The sequence below is a fragment of the Xenopus laevis genome, chromosome 9_10L (genome assembly GCF_017654675.1).
Source record: "Xenopus laevis strain J_2021 chromosome 9_10L, Xenopus_laevis_v10.1, whole genome shotgun sequence".
NCBI lineage: Eukaryota > Metazoa > Chordata > Amphibia > Anura > Pipidae > Xenopus > Xenopus laevis.
The window spans coordinates 83,541,842-83,559,617 of NC_054387.1; the positions used below are offsets into that span (position 1 = coordinate 83,541,842).

At 37.7% G+C, this 17,776-nt stretch overlaps 1 protein-coding gene across 2 annotated transcripts in view; it reads left to right on the forward strand.

Moving 5' to 3' along the window:
* The first annotated feature begins 210 nt into the window (after window positions 1-210).
* trpm8.L (transient receptor potential cation channel, subfamily M, member 8 L homeolog) overlaps window positions 211-17,776 on the forward strand; it is a 31,180-nt gene continuing 13,614 nt past the window's right edge. The window contains 11 exon segments of one of the 2 annotated variants that reach the window (NM_001161594.2): window positions 211-350; window positions 1,047-1,190; window positions 10,083-10,203; window positions 10,673-10,746; window positions 11,030-11,186; window positions 11,932-12,109; window positions 12,344-12,516; window positions 13,470-13,644; window positions 15,306-15,373; window positions 15,473-15,673; window positions 16,773-16,875. In NM_001161594.2, the coding sequence (NP_001155066.1) occupies window positions 1,081-1,190; window positions 10,083-10,203; window positions 10,673-10,746; window positions 11,030-11,186; window positions 11,932-12,109; window positions 12,344-12,516; window positions 13,470-13,644; window positions 15,306-15,373; window positions 15,473-15,673; window positions 16,773-16,875 (1,360 nt within the window). In that variant the 5' untranslated portion in view covers window positions 211-350; window positions 1,047-1,080. 2 annotated transcript variants of the gene reach the window in all.

Sequence of the window (17,776 nt, forward strand, 5' to 3'; positions counted from 1 at the left end):
CTACATTGCACTCTCTGATGTTGTGCCCCCCTTATATTCTGTTTTTAGCATTGTTCTGCAGGGTGCCGCGTCTGAAGGCAGTGCCAACACACTGAGCCAGCCAGGATTTGGCCTCTGGGAGTTGTGGCACTGAGGAAGGAAGGAAGGAAAGAAGGAAGAGAGAAATGCAGAAAGGGAGAGACAGAAAGAAACCGGCTCTTCGCACATCACAGAAAGAAAGTGAATGATAAGACAAGTACTGGATGAACCCTAGAACTATGCGGCAGATAGAGCTGTGAGTCGGATCATCTATTAATGCCCTGTGTTTTCATGACAAAAGTCACCATGGATGTATGATTAGAGATACAAAGGTAAACTTTTTTCTGTCCGTAGCATTTTAAACAGGCTTTTCTGTTTGATGCATCAATACATGTCTTATTGGGCCATTTGTATAAAGTTCACCCCAAAATAGCACTGAATACTAGATTTTTTTCTTAAAAAAAATATTTTTTTAAATGTTTTTCTGTGACAAGAACTCCAGAATCTGAATCCTTGAATTTCTGCTAAGAACATGTTGGATGCATTTTCCTTCCAGTATAGAAAGTATGGAAATATGCATATGGACCAGGGAATGATCTTGTTGGGCAGGTGAATATTTTCTGTTTACTGCCCAGGCTTATGTCTGAGTCTGCTTTACCTCCGCTCTGCTGTGAGAAGGCTCAATACTTTCTGAAAATAGACCAAAGAAGCCACACCTGGAGGTTAAAGACATTTTGGAGGACACTGGGAAGACACAAGGCTAAATGGAAAATGGAGACTGCAGTGTCAGCATCACCAAATTAGCCACTAATACAAACTCTAACCTTTTAAAAATATTCCAATCTTAAACTTTGATTTAATGGACCCTCTGTTAAATATTTTAATTATTTTTCATGTCAACCTATCAGTTTTGTCAGTATTTGTTATTTACTTTTCAGTTTCTTTCTTGTATGGGTCACTATTCCTGTGTTACCCTCATGTTCTTGTATATCTTTCACATGTGTCCTATTGTATGCTTTGTGTTATAGGGTGTCAGCAGTGTGCTCTGGTCTTAGCTTTACAATGACTGTCAGACCATCCACGGGAGGATCGAGCAGAGAGTTTGTGCTTCACACAGAATCACGATCAAACTCCAACTCCAGGTCCCACTCAAGGGAAAGACCAAGACAAAGGCAAGATTATACTTTCCACTGCTATTTTCCTGCTTGGGGAACCATAGAAGGGCTCAGAGTGGTGGGGGAGAAATTATGGGTTTGCAAAACTGACAGTATATAATAGCTGTTATATTGCATATTTTGAAGAGCTGCTTGCATTGATATCTGCCATAGGCAATCCTGCATACTAGAGACAAAATCAGTGTGGTTTATATATAAATATATTCCTCTTCTTCTTATTTTAACAAGTCTGTCTTTTTATAATATTATTATAATATTATATTATGCCATCATAAAGCAGTCATAGAAAATGTTTTTTTTTTGTTTCTTGCACTCCCGTCTCCTCCTGTAAGCAGGGTCATTTTTAAAAGAGACATAATGAGCTCTGTATAAACCAACCCCATGCTGCAAACTTTGTCAGGCTTCCTTGTTTAGTGCAAGAAATTACAAACAAAAATATATTTTTATAGACAATTAAAACATCATAAATCATCATAAAAAGCTAAAAACTGTCCCTTTTTATCCTGTACTCTCAGTGATGTCTATTTACAGCTTTGGCTGCTCTCCATTATCTTATTATGCTGTACTTATGATTGCACCAGAGATAATTCTTCAGCATACACACTGGTCAGGAATTTATCCATCATAAAAGGAAATAGTATGAGACAGCAGTGAGAGTGCCTCTCTGACTTCAAGGGATGTAGCCATGTCTAGTTGAGAGATACTGTATTGTATCACTAATCTTAATACACGTTAGTAACTACATCCTTCCCTGAAACAAGGAATTGATTTGATAGGAATTGATCCCCAAATACCCTGTAAAGTATAGTACATCAGTGGCGTGAGATCATTCTTATTGATTTAACAGTAAGAACGATGCATTTAACTAAGGCTTTTCAAGTATCCCAGGGCAAATAGCAATATGATGTACATAGTATTTAATTGTAATAACATATTAACCTTAACATTGTTATGCCTGCAGGAGTTCTCTCATCATCTTCTGCTGCGATATAGCTGAAGTATTTAGCCTCATATGTGTTATCATATTATATCACTATTACATTACTATTTACCATAGCATTACCGATGTGGCTGACTGTCATGTGAATACTGGTGAGTATCAAAGTAGTGTGTAGATTTGGACCTCATAGGGTCTGTATGTAACAGTTAGACTGAGCTTTATTCCTCCTGTTTAATGTTAAACTGGCCATAGATGTTGAGATTTTTAAAAGATCCGATCCTCACCGTGAGACCATGATTTTCTCGGAACGATCGTACGATCGCATGAATTTACCATCAACTAAAAAGACCAATTTGCCAGGAAAACAAAGGGGAGCTGCCTGCTTGGCCCTGCAAACATAGATAGATTGCACTGGGGCCGACAAAGATTTTTTGACCTGGCCGATCAATTTCCTGACAGATGTCGGCCGAAAACTCATAAAATGTACGAATCCCACTAACCGCACGATAATTTACGAAGGATTGGTCGGACTTCTCTAAAATTGGTCGTTCGGCAAGAAGAATCGTCGCGTCTGTGGGGAGCTTTACTTTTCTCCCAGTTTTGGCTTCTATTGTATTAGAGGGATTCTTTTTTTCAAAAATTTAACACTTTTGCAAGTACCAGCTATAGCTAGGAGCATGACTCCAATCCACTTGGCCATTTGTGCCCCATGAAGGAAGACAATGGTCACAACACAACATAATCCTTTTCACAACATACCTGTCTCCTTTGTTAGACATTAGAGGGATTGTTTCTTCTTTTTATAGATTGTAGTCTGATTCTCTCTATTGTTTTGTTTCAGAACCCACCTTCAGTTTTCAGATATAAGACATACTAGACCATGGCCTGTTCCACCCAAATCAGTCCTAGGTACACTCGGACACTCCCCTGATTTGCTTTAACTCCACCTACTTAATCGAAAACCCTACTTTTGTCCCGCAAAACAATTGACCATTTCATAGCAATGTACTCCAATTGCTCCCCTAGGCAGGACTAGGGTTGCCACCTTTTCTGGAAAAAAATACCGGCCTTTCTATATATATTTATCTTTTTTTTACTATTAATAACATTGGGATCAACCATCATTTTTACCTGCCAGGCCGGTAAAATACCGGCCAGGTGGTAACCCTGGGCAAGACACTGTTACCTTGTTACTCTGTTTCTCAGTTAAGTGCCACACAAGTGTTTAGAGGGAGGGCAATGCATGTAAACTCTCTGTTATGTGACTGCCTTGAAACAAACATCCAAATAGACAAAATTAAGTACTTCCTTAGTACAACGATGATCCAAATATACTTAAAGGAAAAGGAATTCCAGCAGAGATTACTACAAACAAACTTTTATTCCGAGTTGTGTGTGTTTACCACTACTCGGAATAAAAGTTTGTTTGCAGTAATCTCTGCTGGAATTCCTTTTCCTTTAAGTATATTTGGATTGCATGTAGCAGTTGCAGCACAGAGCAACCATTAAGGAATCGGAGATAAAGGTGGCCATAGACGCACAGATAATCGTACAAAACTAATTTTCGTACGAAATCCGGTGCGTGTATTGTGGGAAAAGAGCCGACCAATATCGGCAGAAGACCTGAATATTGGTCGGCTCGTCGATCGGGCTGGACGGAAGATTTTGATCGGGTGCCTTTGAAGGCACCCAAACATTGTCCATTGTTAGTGCTGAATCGTCAGATACAGGTAGAATTCTATTGTTTCTACCTGTATATCTACCTGTATATCTGACGATTCTGCTCTACACGTGTGTATTGAAACGAACGATCTTTCTTGGAAAGATCTTTTCCAAGAAAGATTGTAATTGTTACGTCTATAGCCACCTTAAGTTGTGTGAATAATTTGTACTGACCACCATCCCCCTTCTCGACTAAAACAATGATGAGACATTTAGATACAGCAACACAAATATAACAGGCAATTTCACTTGTATTCGTACCACTGCCACATACTGTACTTCCCAGAATTTTAGAAAATGAAAAGCTAGTTGCCATGTTCAAGATAAACTTGTTCTCAGTTCAGTTGAAGAGGCAGGATGGACACAATGGTGTGTGGTGCCACTATACAGAAATGCAAGAGGCATATTTATATGCAGAAGTAATGAAAAACATATATAAATATAAGCCATGCCCATATACATCCACAAACAGTATAACATTGGCGTAATATGAAAGGGAAAGGGGTAAAGGTGACACTTGATTTTACCCATTTGCTTGTTTCACAAAAACTGTAGGAATACAATAATAAAAGTCTTATTGCTACTTGTAGAAAGTCCACAGCACTGCAGCACACTGACAAAGTGAATTTGTTATGTCTTGTGAAATTTATTTGGCTCCAATTCAAGTAGACAAAAGGCAACGTTTCGTGTGTGGGGGCACAATGTATCATGTCTTAGTAACAATGTAAATCTTTTTGCACTGTTTAGTTAAAGTGCACATATATACTGTAAATAATTATGTCATGATGAAGTAAAGACTGACCTTTATTGACTTCTCTTTGAGACTGCCTAGAAGAAGAAGTCATGTCCAGCAGCAGCCATAAGGGAACTACAGGAAGCTTGTTTATGATTGTTGAATAAAACTATCGTTTGCAGGCCATGCCAAATGAAATTCTCAATTTGAATTGTCACTTGCAGCACTAGAAGAAAGGGAAATGTCATACAAATGGGCTTAATATGTAAATGTGCCCAATGTGTAAAGGTCATAAACTTGGACACTTTAGGCTATGTGCCTATCCTGCCCAAACCATTTTCCAGCAAGCCTCACCCCATTGAAATGTATGGGAATATGGCTTAGAAATTGGCCTATCAAATCCAGCTCTTCCATATATATATATATATATATATATATATATATATATATATATATATATATATATATATATATATATATATATATATATATATATATATATATATATATATATATATATATACACATACCATGGCCCCAATCATGGGGTATATTTATCAAAGAGTGAAGTTAGAGATCGCCACAGTCCATTAGCGTGAAATTCCGCAACTCTCCATTTATTTTTTTAAAAGAGTATTTATCAATGGGTTAAAGTGAAAATCTACCTTTTGATAAATATGCTTTTCAAATGCCATAGAAATTAACAGAGAGTGGCAGAATTTCAACTGTGGTGATCGCTAACTTCACACTTTGATAAACGTACCGTATGTTTTATTACTATCCTTTTTATAGGAGAGACTGAATGAGATGCAGAGACATGTTATTAAGTTATTACATATACCTGTTATTATGTTATATTAGATTTCCATAATCTAAAGGCAATTCAGACTCCAGCATGGTACTCAGTTCTTTACCATGCCTCTGAACTTTCCACTAGGACTTACTGCACATGATACCCTCAAGGACATGTAAGATGCCAGATGTATTAGAGAAGGAGGTTATAGTTCAACAGGCTGGAACACACAACACAGGCAGTCAGCTTCTGGAACATGGATCAGTGTAGAAAGGATTCAGGGCAATTACTCAAGGAGCCTGCCCCGTGCCTGTAGAGGTAATGCCAGAAAGCCACAGAGCACAAGGGCCTCAAACTCAGTGGACAGTGAGCAGAGACGTTTACCATTTTGGGGTTCAAAAATAAGATTTTTATTATTATTATTTTCTGTTTTTCCCCTGTGTAAAATAATATATCTGCAGCTCATAAGTTACAGTATGGGACAGCAATATTCCATGAAAAAGTGACGACATCTAGACCCTGTACTTACTGCATAGACAGATGTCAGTTAGGGCACTTTTGCTGAGTTAGTATAGAACCCATGTGCCAGTATTGTTAGTATTAGCTCATTGTCTTTATAAACAGCTTGCACATGTTTGTAAACTGGAAATAAACTTACTTTATATAGTGGCACTCTAACTGGCTTTGTTAAATACTGCACTCCGGCCACAGACACTGAAGTTGTACAGCAGGCCTGGACTGAGAATCAAAATAGGTCCTGGCATTTCAGGTACACAGAGGCCCAAAAAGCCCCCCCCCCTCCACCAAATAGTGTCTATGGCATCTTACAGCAGCCCCTCTGGCATTTGCCAGAACCCACAGATAGCCAGTCCGGGCCTGCTGTACAGCCATTTTTTAGGGTTCAGAGGATATGACCACACATGCCTCAGCACACAATGCAAAGTACAATTTTTAGATACAAATCGCCAGTTTTTCCTAACTTATAAAGCATAATTGCAATCAATGTTGTTTTTCATCACATAATAATAATATATGGGCTGATGCTGAGTTCAGCCATTTCAATTGCTTGACCATATTTTCTGCCTCTCTATTTACTGTACTTAAAAACAAGTATAGAAATTACACGGTAAGTGCCAAACATTCATTGCGTAGATCTTTGTAATGCATAGTACATATACTATCCAATCAGACAGTCCTACAACAGTGATTTGTATGACACTTTTCTTCCTGCACTAAACAACCAGATTCCATTGTCTGGTGTATAGTTATTTATTGGTAAAGCCAAGGAAGCATTTTTACATTGCATTTATATTTTGTCTCTACTTTTGCATGCAAACTACCGTTAAATGAATGTGCATCACAGGTCACAGTACACCCACAACCCCCACCTTGCAGCACACTGGTGCCTATATAGAAAGCAATGGCTTAGCCTTGGTCAGAACTGGACATAAATAATGACTGTGCTTTGTAGCACAATGCACAAACTGGTGCTCCATAACTTGTATGTCTGAATAACATGCAAGTTAGGTGACTTGCATATCATTTACGGTACATTAAAGGAAAACTATACCCCCAAAATGAATACTTAAGCAACAGATAGTTTATATCAAATTGAATGACATATTAAAGAATCTTACCAAACTGGAATATATATTTACATAAATATTGCCCTTTTACATCTCTTGCCTTGAACCACCATTTCGTGACTCTATCTGTGCTGCCTCAGAGATCACCTGACCAGAAATACTACAACACTTGACTGTAACAGGAAGAAGTGAGGAAGCAAAAGGCAGAACTCTGTCTGTTAATTGGCTCATGTGACCTTACATGTGGTTTGTATGTGTGCACAGTGAATCTTACGATCTCAGGGGGCGGCCCTTATTTTTTAAAATGGCAATTTTCTATTTATGATTACCCAATGGCACATACTACTGAAAAAGTATATTATTATGATAATGGTTCATTTACATGAAGCAGGGTTTTACACATGAGCTGTTTTACTCAGTATCTTTTAATAGAGACTTACATTGTTTGGGGGGTATAGTTTTCCTTTAAGGGCAGAGACACATGAGCAGATTTGGGGAGATACAGTCGCCCGGCGACAAATCTCCTCGTCTTCGGGGCGACCAATCTCCCCGAACTGCCTTCCCTGCCTTCCCACCGGCTAGAATGAAAATCACCAGCGGGATGGCACTCGGAGCGCTTTGTTTTCCGAAGTCGCCTGAAGTTTCCTCGTGAGGCAACTTCGGGCGACTTCGGAAACGAAGCTCTCCGAGTGCCATCCCGCGTGATTTTCATTCTAGCCGGCCGGGAAGGCAGTTTGGGGAGATTAGTGATGGGATGAAAGCAGTGCTGCATTTATCGGGCAGACAAAAGTCTCTACACTCCATTTAAGCAGATACCTGTGGCCATTCAGCAGGGCAACGCTCATGTTTTTTTTGTGCACATTTCTTGCACTTGTCCTGCACTTGGTAAATCAACCCTCTTGTTTTTTTACATCCAGAGTGGAAAGCTGAAACACAGATGAGGATAACTGGTAGATAGGCAGCTAGGAGTAGGGTTTCCAGTGACAGAAAATTGCCTGGGCTAGTCATGCAGTCCCCAGATGCAAGCACTGTAGTTTTATGCTAAAAATAGGTTAATGGTGCTCTCAAGTTCTGGAATGTTTTATTATGCTGTCTGTGATCTTCCCATTTTCTAATGATGGGAGGTCAGAATAGAGGCGGAGACTCTGGCTTTAAACTAAAATGTGAATGTGCTACCTGTCTGAACATAGTCATCAGTCGTACTGAAGCCCACCAAAGGATCATTCTCATCTTTTACAGGTAGTGAATCCAACATGCATGCTTCTTTGCAAATCCTGCCTTCTAATGTGGTTTATAGATTTTTGTAACATAGTTTTTGGTGCTTGTTGATATAATCTGTTATATTGCCTTGTAACTTGCTTACTGTTTGATTATGAGTACTTAACTGTACTTGTGTGATTATGTATTTACACTGTATTTATGTATGCCCACAAATGTGTTATACAGTATGGTTCTTATGCATTACTGAATATTATTTACTTATGGAACAGTAACATCAAAAACTTAAAGTGTTTTAAAAAAATAAAAATATAATGTAGTGTTGCCCTGCACTGGCAAAACTGATGTGTTTGCTTCAGAAACACTACTATTGTTTATATAAATAAGCTGCTATGTATCAATAGGGGCAGCATTTAAAAGGAGAAAAGGCTCTTAGCTCATTTAAAAGCAGATAAGCTCTGTAGAATATAATGGTGTTATCTGTTATCCACTATTTAACCTGTGCCATATAGCGTTTTTTTTGCTACACAGCAGCTTGTTTGTATGAACTATAGTAATATTTCTGAAGCAAACAGATCCGTTTTACCAGTGCAGGGCAGCAGTACATGATATTTTCATTACTTCAAAACACTTTCGTTTTTTTGGTTACAAGGGTCCAAATAACCCTAGCAACCATGCACTGATTTTAATAAGAGACTGCAATATGAATAGTAGAGGGCTTGAATAGAAAGAACAATACATTTGTAGCCTTACAGAGCATTTATTTATAGATGGGGTCAGTGACCCCCATTTGAAAGATGGAAAGACACAGAACAAGAAGGAAATAATCAAAAAACTATAAAAAATAAATAATGAAGACCAATTGAAAAGTTACTTAGAATTGGCTATTCTATAACTAAAAGGTAAATATACTACTATAGTACTATACTATATAGTACTAAATATAGTTCTATATACGAAAAGTGAAACTAAAGGTGAACCACCCCTTTAAGGCCAATAGCACTCAGGGAATTTGGCCAATTATATATTTTCCTTCCTTTAAGAGTGGGCTATCAAAACTCAAGTAAAATCACCTTCCATTACATTCTATGAGAGCAATGTTAAAGCACAGGTACACTGTTGTATTTTCAGCTGAGAATCACCATTCAAGCACTTGGCAATTTTTATTGATTGTCATAGAAGGTGATGGAGAATGGTGTGGGGCTTTTTGAGCAAGGCAAAACACAGCAGGGAAAAAAGCCAAAACATCCCATTTACAATAAGTTGACTGGATTCATGTAAACAAAATGTTGAATGCTATCTTAACAAACATACTGGTGATGTAGACATCAAGACGCTATGCATAGAATTTTTCTTTATTATGACCTCGTTCAAGCCCTAAAATTCTTGTACATACATAGTGCCTTTTTGTAATTAACAAGAGCAGGAGAATAAAGTGAATCAAAAAACAAGTTTGGGAAAGAAAGGATTGTGGATTGGGGGGTGGCAGTAGGGACTTATGTCATTTTAAACATTGATGGATTTAAAGGTATTAAGACCTTTTTTTTTGTATATTAATCCAATTAATAATGGGTAATGTTACTAACACTAGGCCTTATGGTAGTTCTCTAAAACTAAGAATTTGAACCACTAATCAGTTTTATATGATTTCTCCTATTTTTATTACCCTTTGATACCCATAATAATGTGATAATCCACTTGGATAATGGTTTCATAATGTCAACTGCACTGTCTAAACTTTATGTTGACATAGCACTGATATGGGTTGTGCTTCAGTTCTGGATTGGCTTTAGCCTATAATGAATCCAAGACCAGAACCAAAGGACACAGACATCACTGTGCCTGTATCTTTTATTCTTTCTCACTCCTCCATGTCAATATATTTTTGTTATGACAGGCTTGTCGATGTCTCTTCGGATTTGATCAAAATGAGAAGTCGAAGAAGTGAGCGGCTGGAGAGCTCTAGGACTCTCTACTCAAGTTTCTCACGAAGCATCGAGTTGTCCCTGGATGAGATAGTAAGGCACATAGAGGGTCACTCAGCCCAACTTGCTTAATATTTCAGCAGCACCAGTGACAGACAGCAAGGGCCCCACTGAATGGGAGAGGCATTCATTTTGCCTCAGGTTGTAGTCCTGCAAGGGGAGATAATAGCTGCCGGTAAAGGTTACATAAGCAGAAAGCCTCTTTAGAAAGTATATGTTGTACAATTATGGAAGATCACAATGCACTTTCTTCATATGTCACCATCTAGCCCCCAGCATTCTAGATCCTCCGCAGAGGAAGGTTGATCTGAGAGGCTAGGCAACAGAGAATTATGAAGAGTCCAGATTCTGCTGCTTCTGGTGGCAGAATGGACTCCTCATATTATGCTCATACGCAATTTACTCCACAAAACTTTAAGTATTTCCTTTGTGGCTTTGAAATGAGCACCTCCAGTAAAAACAATCCAAATTCTATTATACATTTTCCACTGTCTGTTTACAGGATGCTGGCAAATTCATTCAAGAAAACTTCAAGAAGAGAGAATGCGTGACATACACAAAAGATCCCAGGTCACCGTAAGCACTGAGACGATACAGGAACCTGACACAATCTATCTCAGGAGAACAAGGGGGCATTCCTGCTACATAATAGAGACATAAAACATTACTCTTTGGACTGTACCATACAAGATTTTTTTTTGTATTGTGATACTGACTTGAAAAATGTAAATTTACAATTTTTAGACAAAGAAATAAGTATTCCAGTTAAGAGAGACTGACAGTAGCTGACACAAAAGACGTTTGATATGTAAGGTACATTTTTGGCCACTATATGACATCTGCATTATTCTCAATGTAGGGAGGGTGTCTGCAAATGTGGATATTCCCGGAGCCAGCACACTGAAGGCATACAGAGCAACCAGAATGAGAAGTGGAACTACAAGAAGAACACAAAAGATCTGCCCACAGATGCCTATGGGGATATCCAGTTTGAAACCTTTGGAAGAAGAGGAAAGGTGAGCCCTAATGAAATCAAAATATATTTTCTTTTGAGTAAAGCTTTGGTAACAAATCTTAATATACTGCAGCTGTATCCAAACATGCTCCATACTGCCTCTTCTGATAAATGGTGCACAACTACGCCTATTAATGCTGGAGAAACGTTGAGCTACTACCACCCTGGACTGGCCACCACAGCAGGTTGTGTCAACAGAATAGAATTAAAACGCACACTCCAGAAGTGAGGCAACCCACACTCTGAAAATGCTAACTGCAACTTGCACCTGAAATATGTTTGACACATTCGGTGCAATTTATACAGACTCAACTCGATTTGCAGCCGCAATTATTCTGAAATTCTAAAAAAAAAAAAAATCTTCTTTCTGGGTGAAACACATGTGAATTTGCATATCAATCAGCACTTTGCACACCAGTTCAGTAACAAATTATCTTTATTATATTAAAAATATAAAAATAAGCTTTCCCACAAAATCCCACCCTAATTAGTCCTGAAACTGAGCTTCAGTACCTTATTGCTGAGCCAGTGCCCTTTAACTGCTTGGAACCTCAATTGGAGCCTCTGTGTTAATTTGAAGTAACACAGGACTATTAAAACCTGCCTTAAAGTACATGGTATTAGAATGAACAGAGCTGTTTTGATGGCAGACAGAAAAATGTATTTTATCCCTGTGTTAAATAGAATTGAAGTTGCTTTTTACCACATCCGTATATGTCAACATATAATTCTTCCCCTTTCTTTAGTACATTCGCCTGTCCCGAGAAACTACTCCTGAAATTCTGTATGAGCTGATGACCAAATACTGGCAGCTGAAGACCCCAAACCTTATCATCTCTGTAACAGGAGGAGCCAAGAACTTCTCCCTGAAGCCACGAATGCGCAAAATCTTCAGCCGCCTCATTTACATTGCTCAGACCAAAGGTAACTCAAGGAAAGCTGAAGTACATAGTGGCCAGTAACATCAGTGTTACTAATTGAGCACAAGAGTGAACAAGCATGCACAAATAGAGTGTGGTCACATATGAACCATTTTTGTTACACCAACATCTGGATTGTATGATAAGGGGAAAGAAGTAACTGTTTGTGTTAACAGTTTATATGTTCAGTTAAAACATTCCTTCTTATCAAATATACCTTCTTCCTCTTGTCTACCAGGAGCCTGGATATTCACAGGAGGCACTCACTATGGTCTGATGAAGTACATTGGAGAAGTGGTCAGGGATAATACTATAAGCCAAAGCTCAGAAGAAAAAGTAATTGCTATTGGTATTACAGCTTGGGGAATGATCTCCAACCGAGAATCACTGATTCGTAGCTCCAATAATGAGGTTTGCACTCGGATATGTACGTTGTGTTTGACTTTTCGCTACTTATAATTAGATATAAGATATGTGATATAATTGTAGACATGTAATGCCTGCTTCAGTCCATGCTCATTGCTTAATGTAAGTGCTTAATACAGTGTAGTCATTGCCTTCCACTCTCTGTGAACAGATATTTCATGCGCTAGTGATGAGAAATACCTTGTCACATTTTCACAAGTTACTTTTTCATCATGTACCTTTTGTTCTAATAAATGATAGAGAAGGGGATGCCTGTTTTAATACAAATATGGTGTTACCTTCATGTAACTTTCCTTATAAAAAATAAAAAATAATTATCTTAGATGTTTCCATTTGTATTTAACACGTCTTACAGGGGAATGTAATAAAAGTCGCAAAGAGCAAAACAATTCGCACCAATAAGACTAAAAATCCACATCTCGCAATGTAATATTGTTCCTTAAACTGTTATTGCATTGCGAATTTTAATTGCGCATTGCGAATTTTAATTGCGCACTCATAAGAAGTGCTTGAAGGTGTCGTAATCTTTTGGAGCAAACATAACGACTTTTTCAGTAAGAAGTTTTATTACATTGACTGCGCATTGGCGCAAACTATAAAATTCGCAAACGGTCTTTCACTGTCGGAAGTGGTCGCTAAACAGTTTCCGGCCTCGCAAAAGCTATATTAAATTCGCACAAAGCAAAATTTGTTCGCGCAAAGGCATAACTTTTCGCATTGCGAATAGTTTTTCCATTAGCGATTTTTATTACATTCCCCCGTTATTGTTTAATCAAACTTTGCCTGTTTTATATACTACAGCTTTCTTGTGGAAGGATGGGACAAGAACAAAAGAACACGTTATGTCTTTTCTGCTTACACCACAATCATATAAATGTGTACTCGATAAGCAAGTGAAATATACTGATTTATACTAAAATATTTTCTTTACATTATAGGGTAATTATGTTGCTCAGTATGTCATGGATGAGCAGAAGAGAGATCCACTATACTGCCTGGACAACAACCACACTCATTTGATTCTTGTAGACAATGGCACCCATGGACAACCAACTACTGAGGCTGAGCTCCGTGCTTCCCTGGAGAAGTACATATCAGAACTCAATGTCCCAGGTAATTTTAGCCTTGTGGTGTAAACAGTGTCCAGTAATTATTTGTTGGTGCTATTACTCTTTGTAAATGTACACAATTCATTGCATTTTCTCTGTTATTGCATAAAAAATATCTGCTACATATTAAATCCTTTTCTTTCATAACTCCAAAACGACATTAAACCAGGGTCATAAAGGTCTACCAGGATTTCAATAACACTTTTGGTGGGCCCAACCATTAGTGCACAATGTAATGCACCCATCCCTTTTACTACCCTTGCCTTTCCCTAAAGCCACAATAAAAATTAGATTGACCCCCAGCCAAATCACAGCCTAGTGTCATATGTGGAGCTCAGTCAGTGGAGCTAGGCAGGCAAAAAAGAGAGAACCTAAGTGGAACAGCATTAAAAAAAATGGGATGCGGATAAGAATATAAAGGAGAGACAAAATGGGAACTGAAAATAAAAGAAATATAATAAAAAACAAATACATTTGAATACAGAAGTCTCCAAAGGTAACAGCACACGAAAGGAGACAAATAAAAGGAGAGAAAATAATAAGCATAACGGTAGACATAGAATTAAAGAATGGAGGAATATGCAGAAAAAGAGAGAATGGAGAAGAAAAGATACAGTATGTGGGAGCTTTAAGAAAAAGAAGTGAAGAGGTGGCGAGAAGGAGAGAACTACAGAAGCACAAGGCAGAAGAGAAAATAGGGGTAAAAAAAAGTTGGTGTGGCAAAATTTAAGAAGCATCACTCTAGGTTTTGCCATTATTAAAAAAAGATAGAGATCCCTGCTAGGTAACTAACAAAAGCTACACCATATACATAATTATCTGGTGCAGATCTAAATATGAGGTAGAAGGGTTAGTTCACACAAGGATATTCGGGGAGATTTTGTTGCCTGGCGACTAATTGCCTCTTCTTCTGGACGACAATTTCACGAACTGCCTCCATGTGTCTTCCCATCCGCTATGAGTTTTTAACAGGAATTCTGAAGAAAACAATTAAGGTAGAAATAAAGAGGGATATACCGAATCCTGAATTCAGTTTGGAATGTAGCCAAATACTAGCCTTTTTTGTCAGGATCCAGCTGAATCCAAGTACTTGGCGTAACCAAATCGAAACCCTTAAAATCAAAAGACTTCAGATCATATAATTATGTAAAGTGCATGCATTCCCCTAAATGTTGCTCATTTGCACATACAAATTAAGATTCAGTTTGATAATATTTTCTTATTTTCCTATTTATATAATTTCAGTGAAATGCTGATGAAGCATTTTTCTTACTTTTCCTTATTTACTGTGTGAAGAACTCAATGTGAAAAGTACTGAGGACATTTTATTGCAGTTTCTTAGTTTAGGAAATCCTTAAATTCTACTTGTCAAATGATGAAGGATATTTTTATAGCCAACCATTTTGTCAGAGTTGTTGAAATACCATTGAAAAAACAGTATTTTATTAACATTATTACTTGAACTAAAGTTTATTAATGTTATCCGCCAAGCTTTGTAAATGCTTGTAAAGGTTTAGAAAGAGGCAGTTCCAATTAACCTCTAAATGTTAGGTATAGGTAGGTATATAGTATGTTTATCCCAGGTAATTATCTAGATAAAATAAACAGAAATGCTTAATGTGGTTCATGCACATATAACACAGTTTCTCAATGGGATCCCTACAGATTCTAACTATGGTGGAAAAGTCCCTATTGTATGTTTTGCTCAGGGAGGAGGAAAGGAAACTCTCAAGGTATGTACCAGTGATAAAGATAAAACAACATAGTGAAAGATAGTATGTAGCAATGAAGTAGCGGAATGGCTTTCTTTCTCCTGTTCTATTTTTTATCAGGCAATAAATACAGCCATTAAAAGTAAGATTCCATGCGTGGTGGTAGAGGGCTCTGGACAAACAGCAGATGTGATTGCTAGCTTGGTGGAAGCAGAGGGTACCACACTCGCATCCTCAGTAATCAAAGAGCGGCTGCTTCGCTTTCTACCCCGCACAGTGTCTCGTCTGGCCGAGGATGAAATGGAATCCTGGATTCGATGGGTACAGCAGAACTGCTTTTATTAAATATTATTAGACCTGCTGAAGTAGTAAAAGAAATATATTCACACAAAATCGATGCAAGATGCTGGTTATAGTCATTTATCTCCATTTTGGCAACAAGATCTTATTTGCATTACCATTTCACTTGACTGCTATGTATTATGTATGCTATGTATTATTCTATAAAACCCGCTTTAATTGCAGATATAAATTCAGTCAATATATTTTAGTTCTTAATAACTCGTGGCACAAACAGTTTAATTAGGAAACCATTTAAAGGTAATTGTCTTGTCTTCCAGCTAAAGACCAGAAAGAGCAATGTATGTTCTATTCTAGGTGATGTAGAGCTGTAAAAGTTACAAAAAACGAAATGGTGCATTTACGTGATGTTAATGCTCATATGAATCAAATTGATTGGCATCTCTAGTTGGACAAACCTATAATAGAACATAGGAACGTGAAAAAATCCTCTTATTAGAAAAGGGTCATTTCAAACATCTGTACATGTAATGAAAAAATGCCCTAAAGCATTGTATACTGGATTGTATAATGGCTAACGTTAGAAAGAGAACAACCTGACATTCTCATTAGACAATATAATAATCTTAGCTATTTTGTACTCCGATGTTACTGGAAAACATCACATGATGGAAAAAAGTAATTTTGCAGAAATAATAAGCAGTGCAGATGGATACTGGCTAATATCTGCCCAAAACCTCAAGAGATGTTTCTCAATTCATCATTAATTAGATGAAAACTGGTATCTGTAAAAGCACAAGACTCTATAAAGTGTATGTGCACTCCCACAGCTATCTCTGTGAAAGGAAGACTTTATTAAAGAATGTTTTATCATCCAGACAGAGGCTACTTACATGTTTCCTGCAGGACATGCTGTTCTCACTATTTAGGAGAAATGATGATTATGAGTCAGGCGTCTAATGCTCATTACGTACATTGTTCCTTTGGCTTTCACTGAATATCAAAATAAGATCTTTACCCCTTAATGATTTTCAGCCCTGGGAGAGATCTAATATCTGCAAATGAATAATGTCTTAACTATAATTTCTTTGCATGGACCTGAATTTTGTTGATTTTCCAGGTAAAGGAGATTATGGAAAACCTACATCTTCTGACAGTCATCAAAATTGATCAAGCTGGGGATGAGATTGTGAGCAGCGCCATCTCTTTTGCTTTGTACAAAGGTGATTTTAAGGGATCAATACATATATTTATTTATTAAATAGACTGGTCAAATTATATCATATAGGATATGAACTCTACAGGTATGGGATCCCTTATCCAGAAACCTGTTATCAAGAAAGCTCTGAATTATGGGAAGGCCATCTACCATAGGGTCCATTTTAAGCAAATAATTATAATATTAAAAATGTTTTCCTTTTAATGTGTAATAGTAAAACAGTATCTTGTACATCATTGTAACAAAGTTTCATGAATCCGTATTTGTGGTAAAACAATCCTTTTGGGTTTATTTATATTTTCTGTAGCAGACTTATAGTATGGTAATCCAAATTATGAAAAACCCCAGGTCCCAAGCATTCATAATAACAGATATTATATCTGTACCTCAATACAATTACACTGTTCCCTCCCAATAGTGAAGCTATCTTCTGATGCAAAGTCTTCCTTCAATGCAGAGACAAAGATCCCTCATTTGAAAAACACCCCACTTCCATTGGATAGGGTAAATGTTTTGGAGGCAGCCTCTGGAAATCTATTTTTGATGTATGAACTTTTTATTATATAACCCCACTTAGTAATTTCTTTGCTAGCTGGAGAAGGGTTCTTCACTAAGGTGACTATAGGTGGCCATATACATAGAGATCTGCTCGTTTGAGGTGGGCAATATCGGACTGATCTGATTGTGGGCCCCAGGGCCCAATGATCAGGTCATAATGAAAGGAATACGGGCAGCTGGATAGCGGAACTGCATCAACGAACAGATGCAGTCCGCGATCCGACAGGATTTTTACCCCTGTCTGATTGACAATCTCGGCCTGATATCGATTGGGGAAGCCCATCGGAAGGGCCCCAAACATGGGCCAATAAGCTGCCGACTTGGACACCTTTAAGTTTTGTATAATG